We start from the raw sequence: 12,471 nt of genomic DNA, 5'->3' as shown, positions 1-12,471 counted from the left end.
AGCTAGGACTCTACAGTCTACACTCACCTACAGGCTAGGACTCTCAGTCTACACTCATCTACAGGCTAGGACTCTACAGTCTACACTCATCTACAGGCTAGAACTCTACAGTCTACACTCATCTACAGGCTAGAACCCTACAGTCTACACTCATCTACAGGATAGGACTCTACAGTCTACACTCATCTACAGGCTATGTCTCTACAGTCTACACTCATCTACAGGCTAGGACTCTACAGTCTACACTCATCTACAGACTATGTCTCTACAGTCTACACTCATCTACAGGCTATGTCTCTACAGTCTACACTCACCTACAGGCTAGGACTCTACAGTCTACACTCACCTACAGGCTTGAACTCTACAGTCTACACTCACCTACCAGCTAGGACTCTACAGTCTACACTCATCTACAGGCTAGAACTCTACAGTCTACACTAATCTACAGGCTAGGACTCTACAGTCTACACTCATCTACAGGCTTGGACTCTACAGTCTACACTCATCTACAGGCTAGGACTCTACAGTCTACACTCATCTACAGGCTAGGACTCTACAGTCTACACTCACCTACAGGCTTGAACTCTACAGTCTGTACATTCATCAAGAAGAGTAAAGAAGGTCACTTTTTTGAAGATAAACCGCCCATCAACAAACAAGGGTGGAGGCCTCCATGTCCAGTTGTACCCCTCTTCCAAAGCGTTTTTCGTGAGTTTGACTCAGCCCCCTTCGAACGATGAGCAGACATCAGGGTACTTTCTGTCCTTAGGCTGATGGTCCTTTTTTACATGTGAACAACCAGTTTTGGGTGTTACAAGTAAACTTGTTGATCTGCTATGTAAAAGTACTGCTTATAAGTCTGAGTTTACCTGCACCTCCTCAGAAGTCTCTTGGAGAAAAGTTACAATGTTTCAACAAAGAACTTGTCCCAAGGACCTGACACAACTTTGTTAGAATAACAATCACAGATTTTCTTTCAAAATTCAAATTTGAAATCTTTGTTCATGCTTTCTTTTTCAGATGACTAGATTACTTTAACAAATTACCAGGCTACCAGTCTTACAAAGAACTATTCCTTCTTGTCCATTAAATCCTGAACGGTTCAGCTCCACAGTAGGGAGTCACACTGTCCCTGTTAGGATTAGGTATGGAAATGTATTGGCTCAGGTTACACTACAGAAACTAACAGAAGACATGACTTCATAGAGTTAGAAATTTGTATTTAAGAGTTGGTTGCTGGGCTGTGAACTCTAACAAAAGCTTTTCAAACAGAAATTAAAGTTTTTCTGATGTGACTGAACAACTTCTTCGTTTGTTTGTAACTTTTGTAACAGTGGTGCAGCTCAGAAGAACTTGCCATCAACTGTTTCCACATGGCGTGGTTGTTGGAAGATTAAAAAGCTGACTCAACAGTTCTGAGAAGACTTTGCATAAGTTTCTTCCTCTCTACATAATTTGGAAGTTTAATGTGGGCAGCAGCAGAGCAGGATGAGAATTTACATGAGTCAATCTTTATCATCAACACAAACTCTAGGTGGTTTGAGCAGTTTGTGTTTGATCTGCTGATAGAAAATGTATAATCCACAAAGCAGAGTGTCATGATGTGTTCATTTTCCTTAGTTTTCTAGTGTTTCTGTGTTCCCCTGTGCATCTCTGCCCTGCTCCAGCCCCGCCCATGCTTACCTGTTTCCTCTTGTGTCTCCTCCAGGTGTTTCTTGTTGTCCTTAATTTGTTTGCTTTATATTCTGTGTCCTGTGTTTAGTCTGTGTCAGATCATTGTATTGTGCTGCCTTACCCAGCCAGTGAGGTGTCTCCCATGTTCTTCGTRTTCCTGTTCTTGAGATCTTGTGAGTTTTTGAGCTGCCCTGTCAGCCTTTTTGGTTGTTATTTAAAGCCTTTTGGTTTCACCATGGATTTTGCCTGCACCCTGCGTCATTTCGCCTGCAATCCTCACACATAGTGATTTGGGAAGAAACTGAATTTGAATTGCTGAATCTGTAATTTCAGGATTTGAAATTAAATGCTTTGGTTTGAAAATGAATTTCGCTAAATTGAAACTAAATTTTATGGTTTGAATCTGAATTAAGCTTTGAAACTGTATTTTGTTGTATTAAAAATGTAGTTTGACTACTCTCACTTTCAGTTCTATAATTCAAACTTCAGTTCCAAAATTCCATTTATTTGCGACACGCATCCAGTTCCTTGAGAAAAAACCAGAGTAATCAAACACAGATCGACAGATGTACGTGAAGCTTACTTTACTCTTCTACTTTAAAGTGGACATATGATGCTTATAAAYCCTTCCTTGTTCACATTTAAATGCTTCAGTTTGGGTCTTTATAATGTGGAACTACAATGCTTTGGTCTGCATTCCTCCTTGTTGCAACTCCACAARCCCCTCTTTCAGGTGTGTCTCAGATCAACTCATTTTGGGGCTGTCTCTTTAAATCCAAATGAGGTGATTCACATCCCGTCCCCCTCCAAGTCTCACTCCCAATGATCAATGACCACTCCACCCCGTTTGGCCATTTTGATAGCAGAGCTATGATAATTTAGCAGCACAGAAATGTTTTATTTACAAATGAATTAAAAGATGCAAACAAGGGAAGACTTGTTCCAACACATGCTGGAGCCACAGTCTGACCCAGAACCAGAGTCTAACCCAGAACCAGAGGAGAATGAATACCATGAATCTGCAGAACCACGGATTCAGGAAATTTGTTAGCCAGAAGTCTATGTCCACRTTTAGCAGTTCTGCAGCAAATATTGTGACGTTATTCTTAAAAATACAATAGAAAGACTGAACGGGCTGAAAACTACGACACAGATCAGTGGTTGCTGTTTGAGCAGCTAACAGTTCTGTTGATTTTAGCTCGTTCTCTATCTTGTTGGGGTTGTTTGGAGCTGAAACCTCTTGACTTTGTGCAAGAAACAGAAGGAAAACATTTTTTGATTCTTCTTTGAATTTCTCAGCTGGAGGAGCTGAAGATGCAAAAACAGTTTTGAATATCCACCACCCTCAGTCTACAGAGAGTCCAGAAGTTGTTTTAAACAAACAGTATGTAGATCAGCTGGGCCAGGCTCCTCTGCAGCTGGTTTATACCGAGGCGCTGCATGTTTGAAGGACAGATCACAGTTAAGACCGACTGACCATGACAAAGTAGATCATTTATTGCAGGAACTATTCAGACCAGTTTCACTTTGTTTTGTTGCAGCAGCTGATTTACTGTTTTCTCATTAGTTTCCAGTCAGAATCCTGTAAAACCCTGAACATCTTCATGTGCACTCAGTTTCCTTGGTCCTGAGTTGAAACAGCTTTCAGCGTCGAGTCTTTTTGAATTTGATGCAACGAGTCTTGTAAATCTGGGCTGGAGGGGTTTCTGTCCCTACGGCTGGATAGGGACCATTGGTGGAGACATTTTAGGTCAGGTCTCTGGCTGGTCCAGACTAGGACATTCAGAGTTGTCCCTCAGCCCCTCCTGTGTTCTGTTCTGTTCTCTGTGAGCTTCAGGTCCTTGTCCTGTTGGAAGGTGAACATTGAGTCTGAGGTCCGGTTTTTATTGAGGATATCTCTGTTCTTTACTACATTCAGCTTCTGGAGAACCCTGGACATCATGATACCACCACGTTATGAGCAGTACCTGGTTTCTTCAATCATAACATTTAGGACTGAGACCAAACAGTTTCATTAGACCAGAAGACCTTGTTCTTTGCAGAGTCTTTCAAGTGGATTTTCAAGTCTTTTAGGGCTTCACCAGCAACTTTGCTATAAAACCCAGATCTTTGTAGACCTACAGTTCTTGAAGTCCAGGAGTCCCATCTCCACTCAAKATTTCTGGAGCTCAGTGAAAAGGACCAACAACAACAACTATGACTTAATTGGTACTGTGTTAAAATCTTTAATACAGTCAATCTCAATGTCCTCTCTAAACTTTCATTTCTCATCTAAAACACTTGGATGGCATATCTGTCCAACATAATGCAGTGTGTTCAAATCAAAGATACAGTTTCTTCAGTGCACAATAAGCGAACCACAAGGATCTGTGCTAGGATCTCTGTTTTTCAGTCGTTACATCAATGACCGTCAGTTTTGTTGTAGTCCAGTTATATACAGAAGATAATTTTACACACACATGGTAAAACAGCCCAACACACAGCTGAGAAATGAACTAAAACAGTGAAAGGATGTGGTCAAGTGGTTAGACCAATCCTGTCTTCTTACGGGAATAGGGGACGAGAATGGCTCGGAGGAGAAGGCTTGGATCCACAGAGATAACGAGACCAATTTCCAGGCAGAGGAGGCAGACAGGYAGGCAGGAGGGCTGAGGCAGGTGAGTATCCTTACAGGTTGGAGGCAGACAGGCAGGTGAGCGAGAGGTGAGTTTCCCACAGGCAGCTCCGGATCAACAGGTAAGTATTTGAAGTAACTGAACATGGAGAAAACACAGGTGAGTAACTCAAGATTATGTTTAAGTTTAAACAAGCAGGACATATACCATCGGGTATGTGTTGCTCTGGAGAAGACCAGCTCTTCAGTGCTGCCTAATAAACCCCAGACGCTCATCAAGGAAGCCTGCTGCAGGTGAGCTCCATCAGGTGTCAGCCAATCAGGAGGATGCAGGTGAAAAACACTGACTGCCACATTTCACAGCAAACATTTATATCAAGGATAAACAAAGTGGGATTGTAATTGAATTTAAGTATCTTGGAGTCTGTTTTTATTCAAACATCAATTATAGGAAACAATAAAAAAGTCACAAATATTATTTTTAACCTTGTCAGTTTTAGATGTATTAGATCTTGTTTGTCGATGGAAGCAGTCACACACTTCAGATTGTATCATTTAAGACATCATTTGGTAAAATGCTCCAAATTATGTAAAAACCTACAGTGCTTTTATTAGTTTTAAATACATTTTAAGAAATATCTCCCACAGTCAGTGTTTATGCTGAATCACAGTGGTGGTATTATTTGACCTCTGGGCAGCATTCAACACTGTTGATCATGTTATTTTACTGGAGCTACTGGAGAACTGGGTCACACTTTCTGGCACCAGACTAGCTGTGAAAACTGGGTTCACACCGAACACATTTTGAGCAGTTTGCTTGCTCTCAGGAAATAAAGCAAAGCTATTTTCTTTATTTCATTTTTATTTCATCCGCCATTGACTGGRAAAAAAACAAAAAAACAAGACGCTCCTCCCATAAAACCATCTTCAGACGTGCGTCTAGTCTCGTTCCGGTCTGAATGTAACGCGTCTAACTTGAGGTGTTGGGCGCGTTTTAGATGCTCAAAACGCATTTGGTGTGAACGTATAGCATAACCCCACCTCCAGGCAAATTTGAAAAATACCAACAAAGTGGGCGGTGCCAAGAGACACAGAAGGCCTCRGCCAAGTGTAGAGTTGAGTGAGGAGGTGTGGTCAGGACAAGAGAACATCAAGCTTAATTTGACAAGCTAACATTTCTGAAAACAGGCCTAGTATGGTCCAGAAATGTACTGAAAACTGTCTTTATTGAAGTTTCACAAATCAAATAAAGGTTTCTCAAATCACAAACTTGGTTTAAAATATTCTGCTAWAMGTGTAGAATAATCCAGTACAGGTTTGATGATGCAGATTAAAGATGCTCAAGGTAGTGAAACATTAGATGGAATGGCCTATTAGCCATTTGCTGAATTGCAAGCTTCAGGTTAATGTGGCTTAATAACAAAATTATACCCCACGGGATTAAACATCAACAAACTGATATACAACGGGATATTGAGGATGACATTGAACAGGAACTTTGTAGTTAGTTTAAAGAAATATTGACCCATGGCTCATTTCCTGCTTCTGTCTGCATAATTTCTTTAGCATACATGTGAGGTGAACCTTATCAGATCGAGCTGCTGGCTCAAGTTGCTGAATCAGCGTGCATGAGACCAGTGCTGCCAAGGCAATGGAGGACAGAATGGGTCCAGTTTCTGAGTGTTAAAGTGATGTTAGCAGCATCATTGCTAACATGGACTAATGTTCAAAGCTGTTACAACTCCTGAGGCTTTTGTACCCAAACACAGGAGCTGTGACATAAGCATGTAGACTACCAAGTAACTTGTGCACATCGTTCTAACCAATAGGAAAATTCAACTGCAGTAGTCACCATTCAACCCATAGAGGGCAGCACTAAGACTGTTTTAGACAAAATATAGATGCTGAGTTAATCAAATTTACATGAAAATGTCAACATTTCTACAGAAATATAAAGATAAATATCCTTAAGGCACAATTTAGACAATTTGAAGTTGATTTTGGGTTTAGTTACTCTTGAAAAGACAGGGACTTCTTTGTGTCAACACATACCTTTTCATCAAAGTTGAGAAGAATTACATGCGGGGTCCCCCAAAGTTCAACCTTTGGGACCCTCCCATTTAATGGCTGTGACTCAATTCATGGGTTGCAGCCAAYGTAGACTGCGGCCCACATTGGCTGCAGTCTACGTAGGCTGTAGGTCGCTCCTGTCGGCTGCATAAACAGCTGTGAAATGAGACGCCTACAGTAGACGTATGTTTGTGTGACCACGCAGTGTCTCACTACCAAGGTGATACGTTTTATATCACATCATGCCAGTTGTTTTTTTTTTTCAAGATATAACTTCACAAAATTCAGTTTTAATAGAAAAAATTCACACGTAAATAAATAAAAAGCATTAATAATTTGGTTTTAGCTCCAGTATCAGTATTTCTAACTGCATTTTATTTAATATCTCATTGCAATAAAACTTTCATCAGCTAAGTTGCTTAACTTACATTTTTCCTAGTCCATGATTAATTTCCAAACTCCACCATAAAATTATATAAGTATTAAAAAACTTTTCCATTTTTTGTTTTTATGTTTAATTTGCTGACAGTGCAATGAATTCTGGGATACTGTCGGCCATGTAGGACACTCAGATACAGCCTACATTTTCGGGGTTTTGTCGGCCGCATGATGCCTACGAATTGGGACAGCCTACAGCGTGGAGCAGTGATGTAAGCAGCTGACAAATGCGTCCGACGTGGGCTGCAAGCCATGAATTGAGACACAACCACCATCTACGTACATGTTCTCTCTAACTTGGATTATAACAAGATAAAAGACAAGATAGATGACACACAAGACAAGATAGATGACACACAGCTCGACGTTACTGTCACCAGATGACCATGAACCTAATCAAAGTTTGAGATGGTGCAGAGAACAAATCAATGAGTGGATATGACATAACTGTCAGTTGAATAAAAATAAAACTGAAATAATTATTTTTGGAYCAAAGGAGGAGCGATGAAAAGTCAGCACACAGCTTCAGTTCTTATATCCTGAAACTACTGATCAGGCTGGAAATGTGGGTGTATAGTGATGGACTCTGACCTGAGTCAGAAACACATGAAAACAGAAGAAGAACATTTCCAGGATTCAAGGATTAAAGTCCCAGCAGAATYTTGACTCCTTCATTTATCTTCAGTGGAACTGATTACTGTAACAGTGTCTTCACACTAAAAATTTCAACAGACAGCTGCAGCTCCCAGTCCTTACACTGGCTCCCCGTATCTCAAAGAATTAAATACTTCATATGTTATAAATCACTGAATGATTTGTCATCTTTGTAACAATCTTCAAGACTACTCGGGTGACAAGTCTTCTGGTTCAAGTCCATTCTCCTGGAATCAAAATCAAACAAAGAGGCAGTGTTCAGTTTTTATGCTCCACTAATCAGGAACAAACTCCCAGAAAACTGTAAGAATGAGGAAACTTTTTAATCAAGGTAAAAAAAAAAACATTTAGGCTATGTATTTATTTAATTAAAATATTAACTGAAACATTAACTTCAATCTGTGGTCAAATCTTTCTTTTGTCAATGTAACAATTTTGTTTATGCTTTCACTTTGAATTGTCTTGTTGCTGAAATCTGTTTGCCTTGTTTTGTTGATGTTGAAGGTTTTATATATTGCTAGCCTGGYCCTTGACTTCCTACACAGTTCTGCTCATTCTAGTTTCCCTTCTCTGCTCCGTCTGGCAGTTCTCCCATAGACAAGGATTTCTTCAGGAGAATTATCGTCCGGGCCAATCAGAGAACAGAAGACGAGTTTTGAACGACGTCCATTTTCTGCGCAGTGTCTTCTAGTTAGTTTAGCAATGGCAGTGGAGGAAGTGAATGAAGCCAGTCTGTGTTGATAAAACTTCCAAATTAAATTGACAACAAAGGCTTTTGTACAAAGTTTTAGATAAATTTCAGTAAGTGTGTTCAATACTTTTCCCCTGTGCCATTCCACATTATTACAAATAACTTCWTTTCTGGACATTTATGGTTTGATTTATTTGTATGTATGGATCACTTGGGTTGTTACCAACATCTGGTGAAAATTTCATGTCATTATATATTTACTGAGAAAAATGGTGATGTGTTCAATACTTATTTTACCCGCTGTACGTCACGGCCAACCGATCCAATCATTTTAAACTTCAACAGAGGCCACGCCTCCAGCAAGAATCACTTCTCTATAGCTGAGAGTCCAGACCTTTGTATGAAGCAAAGCGTCTGGCTTAAACCAGGCTAATGTATTGCTGTATTTGGCTAAATCTGGTGCAATGTATCAAATATTTTTACATTTATGTTGTACTTGCACACTGTCCTGAACAGGTTCTGGGTCTCTCCCATCATTAGACTCTTCTCCTGGATGAGTCCCAGTGGGACACCAGTGAGCTGCAGACACCAGTGACTCTGGGGAAAAAAACTGAGAAAATGTCACTTCATCTCTGATCGAGTACAGTTATCTCAGTTAAGATGAAGAGAAATGGTTTTAAGGGTTTGAGTTATTTTCCTGAAATGCCACCAAATTTTTAGATTTCACTTATGGTAAAATTTTGCCGCATTAAATCAACACTTAAAGAGTTAGATTTAATACTGTGTCCGAGTTACTATAACTAATTTTTACTCTCATGAACTTCTTTAATAGTCATAAACATACAAACACATCATTTCTACAAGATTACCCAGCATTCCTCGCTGTGAAAATACTGGTGTCTGACATGAGGTGGAAGAGGGCGGGGCTTTTTCAGAATACTGCTTTCAACTCTGCATGGTGTCATATAACACTGTTAATTGTTATATAACACTTAACAGTGGGCGGGGCTTATTAACACTATTCAGTGTTGAGACAACACTGAGGAARTCAACACTGAATTAACACCTACACTGGCAGTCAGTTGTAAAAATAACTCTGGGGGTGTTAAATGAACTGAAAAGTTTAACATTTTAACTCTGGTTTTTACTGTGTACATTTTGATCTAAATGATAAATCAATGTTTTTCCTTCACAAAGATAAAATTCTGACTAAATTTTTGTTCAAAATTCTTGAAGTAAAAAAGAAACCGAAAGCAGCAAACACACAGCTATTATCAAAATAGATTTTATTTAGACCTTGATATCTGAATGATAATCCAACAGTCTGATCTGGAGGCTGCAGAAAGCAACCACAAGCGTGAGAATACAACACATTGCAGGGGAAAAAAAAAAAAACAATTTTTTTTTGAAAATTGGTATTTACATGSTTTGTATTATAACACACCAACAATTAAATTCATCCGGTAGTTTTTGTTCATTTAGAGTACGCAGCTACAAATGAATCAAAATTACAAAACTTTTATTAAGTACAAAACCTTCAAGGGCTTTCCATCGTAGCAAAGATAAGAGTCGACATTTAGAACAAACCGCCCCTGCCCCAACCCCGAAAATAAAAAAGAAAAAAGCTCTTTTCTAAAAACAGATATAAAATACCATTCCACTGTCATAGACATGTTTTTAGATCAGCTGACTGAATTAAAGCATAGTTTGTCATCTTTAGTACAAAATTTTTTTGTTTTTTTTCTGTAAAAATGTTTTGAATGCAACGTGACACGTCATCATGGAACCCGTTATCTGATGAACTAAAGGAGGCAAACACGTCACCCTGATGCGCACCTTCATCTTCATCAGCTGGCTTGGATGAACTYTTCACTATATTAGGCTGAAGCGCCAAAATCAAACTCTTTAAACGCTGTTCCGTTTCGTATTTGGCTATGACTGTTTAATGGTATTTTATAAAACCGTTCCGCATACTTCATAAGTGAAACGGTGTAATATATATATGAATATATATATATAGTATTGTATGCTTATTTTGCGGTTACATCAAATATCGTTCTACCGAGCACAGACTCCTGAAGGTGACAAACATCTGGGCATGAGCGCAGCCCATCATTGTGTTGACGAGGAGGAACTGCCTGAACAGCAGCAGCGCTGGGCTGTGGGGGGGTAGAAGAGAAAAACTGCAAACATTTGCAGGAAGTCTGTCACTTCAGAGCGGTGACGAGAAAGGATGTTGATCGAAGGTATGGGTAAAGACCACAGACAGGAAATCAGACTGATTTATCAATTGGCCAGAAAAAACACCTACAGGTATGATGTTTGATGTTGCGTCTGAAACAAAAGCACATCATTCAGACACGTGAAGTTCAGCAGCACATCAACAGCAAAGGCGGGGTGGTTTTCCACCTAACGGGTCTCAGTTTTAGACCAGGACTGGCACCAGAGATGGTTCCAGTTTGGTTTTCCTCAACCAGATCYATTAAAAGCCTCTGTCCTGTTTGATTCTAATTTCAGAATTAAGTCTATGGATCTGAAGCTCCTCAAACACCAGCTGGGTAAAAACCTGACAATGATCGTAATGGCTTCACCCTGACCCGCTTCATCTACAACCTGCAGGGATTACTCAGATTATTTCAGATTAAAACTACATATTTTATCTTTATTTATGCAGAGAAATAAAGTGAGTTTTTAAATATTCTTCAGATTGGCTTCAGCTCCAGAGAGCAGGCTCTGCTGCTGGTCCAGCTCATCCCTGGAAGGCCTTGGGAGGGAAAAACTCGTAAGGTGGTCTCTCACTGGGCTGGGACCAGCTTTCAAATATCCAGAGGTTCTTTCACGTCTCAGTCTCTCTTGAGTTCCAACACGTTTATAGAATCTGTTCAAACTGCAGGCGTCTTGTAACCGTTTCAGTTTTGAGTTCGCAGCTCTCCTGTGAGGCTGACAGTCTGTGGCAGGTGGCAGCCCACTGAGAAACAACTTTTAATGTTACACTTTAACTCTGGTAGGAATTTTGTTTTGACCACCTCGATTAACTGTTTAAAAAAAAGGAGTCACAATGGAACAAATTTATTAGATAAAAATAGAGTTGACAAAACTAAATCACCTCTTCTTCCAAGCTGTAAATCTTTTTTTTTGGCCTTGAAGAGAGCATCCAAGTATTAAATAGATTTAATGAACACGTCTGAATATCTGTTTAAAAAGAAAACAAGCCCTCGCTGTTCCCTCCCGTCCCACGTGTAATAAAAATCCAGTAGAGATTAATAAAATGTCCACAGGACACCGAGCGCTGACATGTGCAATATGCACACGCCAACCAAGAACAAAAAAAACAAATCTTTACAAATCCAATGCATGACTGAAAGAGGACAGCAAAGAGAATCCTGGAGTTTTGGTTTGCTTCTGATGGTGGTGGAAACATGTTTTTGAAAACGTCCACGCAGACCTGTCGTGTGAGTCGTGTGTGGTCCGGTGTTTACGTGAGGACACGTGGGCCATGGAGTCTGACAGGATGACAGCAGTGTGGCGGACAGGCAGCGACAGTCGTTTGGCTATGTACACATTCGCAGTCGGTCCGTGGCTCCCCCACACCAGTGTCATTTCCTCAGATCGAGTACGCAAACCTGTGAAAGAGGRTGTCACACAGTTACACGTGTTGGCACGGTTCTGATACCAAAATGACATCTTCCTGCTGGTAACCTGAAACTAAAACCAGGTTATTTGCTTACATGTGGAAACTGAGTAGTTTGATAGCAGGGTTCCTACAGTTTAAGGAAAGTTAAATTTAAGACTTTTTAATGCCAAGTGAAATTAAATTGAAGAAAAAAAAAACAGTCAGAAACTCATGAATCAAAGTATATTTGGTTGAAGTATTCAAATATTTCTAACAGAACAAACGTTTTTATCCATATCTAACTATAGCAGAAAAAATCTGAGCAGTCAGTTTTAACTTAATTTAATTTCTGGAAATCCTCTAACAACTCAACATTTGGAGTTTTAAGACCCACAGTGGGGTCTCAACCCCAACTTGCTGAAGATGAAACCTTAAAGTGCCTGTGACATCAAGTTTATTGTAAGAAAAGTGAACGCATTTTTGGAAAGACAACATTATGAACATWTTACAAAACAAACGTCACATGGCTCAGATGGACAGTTGTTGAGAAATTTACATGTGAAATAACAGGAAGAGATGTTAAAGGGGAAGGTCTGCATGTGAATATTTAAAAAAATAAATGTTACCAATTATTTTAATTAGGGCAGCAACTAACGATAATTTTTTTTGATTAATCGGCCAAATCATTAAAACACTTAATTACATAAATATGAGGAG

At 39.6% G+C, this 12,471-nt stretch overlaps 1 protein-coding gene across 2 annotated transcripts in view; it reads right to left on the bottom strand.

The window, feature by feature from the left end:
• Positions 1 to 9,410: 9,410 nt before the first annotated feature.
• Positions 9,411 to 12,471, bottom strand: part of LOC106530177 (F-box-like/WD repeat-containing protein TBL1XR1) — a gene marked incomplete in the record, with an annotated part of 34,949 nt that continues 31,888 nt past the window's right edge. For both annotated transcript variants that reach the window (XM_014025760.1, XM_014025761.1), the window contains 1 exon segment: positions 9,411 to 11,764. In XM_014025760.1, the coding sequence (XP_013881214.1) occupies positions 11,738 to 11,764 (27 nt within the window).

This window comes from Austrofundulus limnaeus, unplaced genomic scaffold (genome assembly GCF_001266775.1).
Source record: "Austrofundulus limnaeus strain Quisiro unplaced genomic scaffold, Austrofundulus_limnaeus-1.0 Scaffold497, whole genome shotgun sequence".
Lineage (NCBI taxonomy): Eukaryota > Metazoa > Chordata > Actinopteri > Cyprinodontiformes > Rivulidae > Austrofundulus > Austrofundulus limnaeus.
This window is presented reverse-complemented; position numbering and strand designations above follow the sequence as displayed.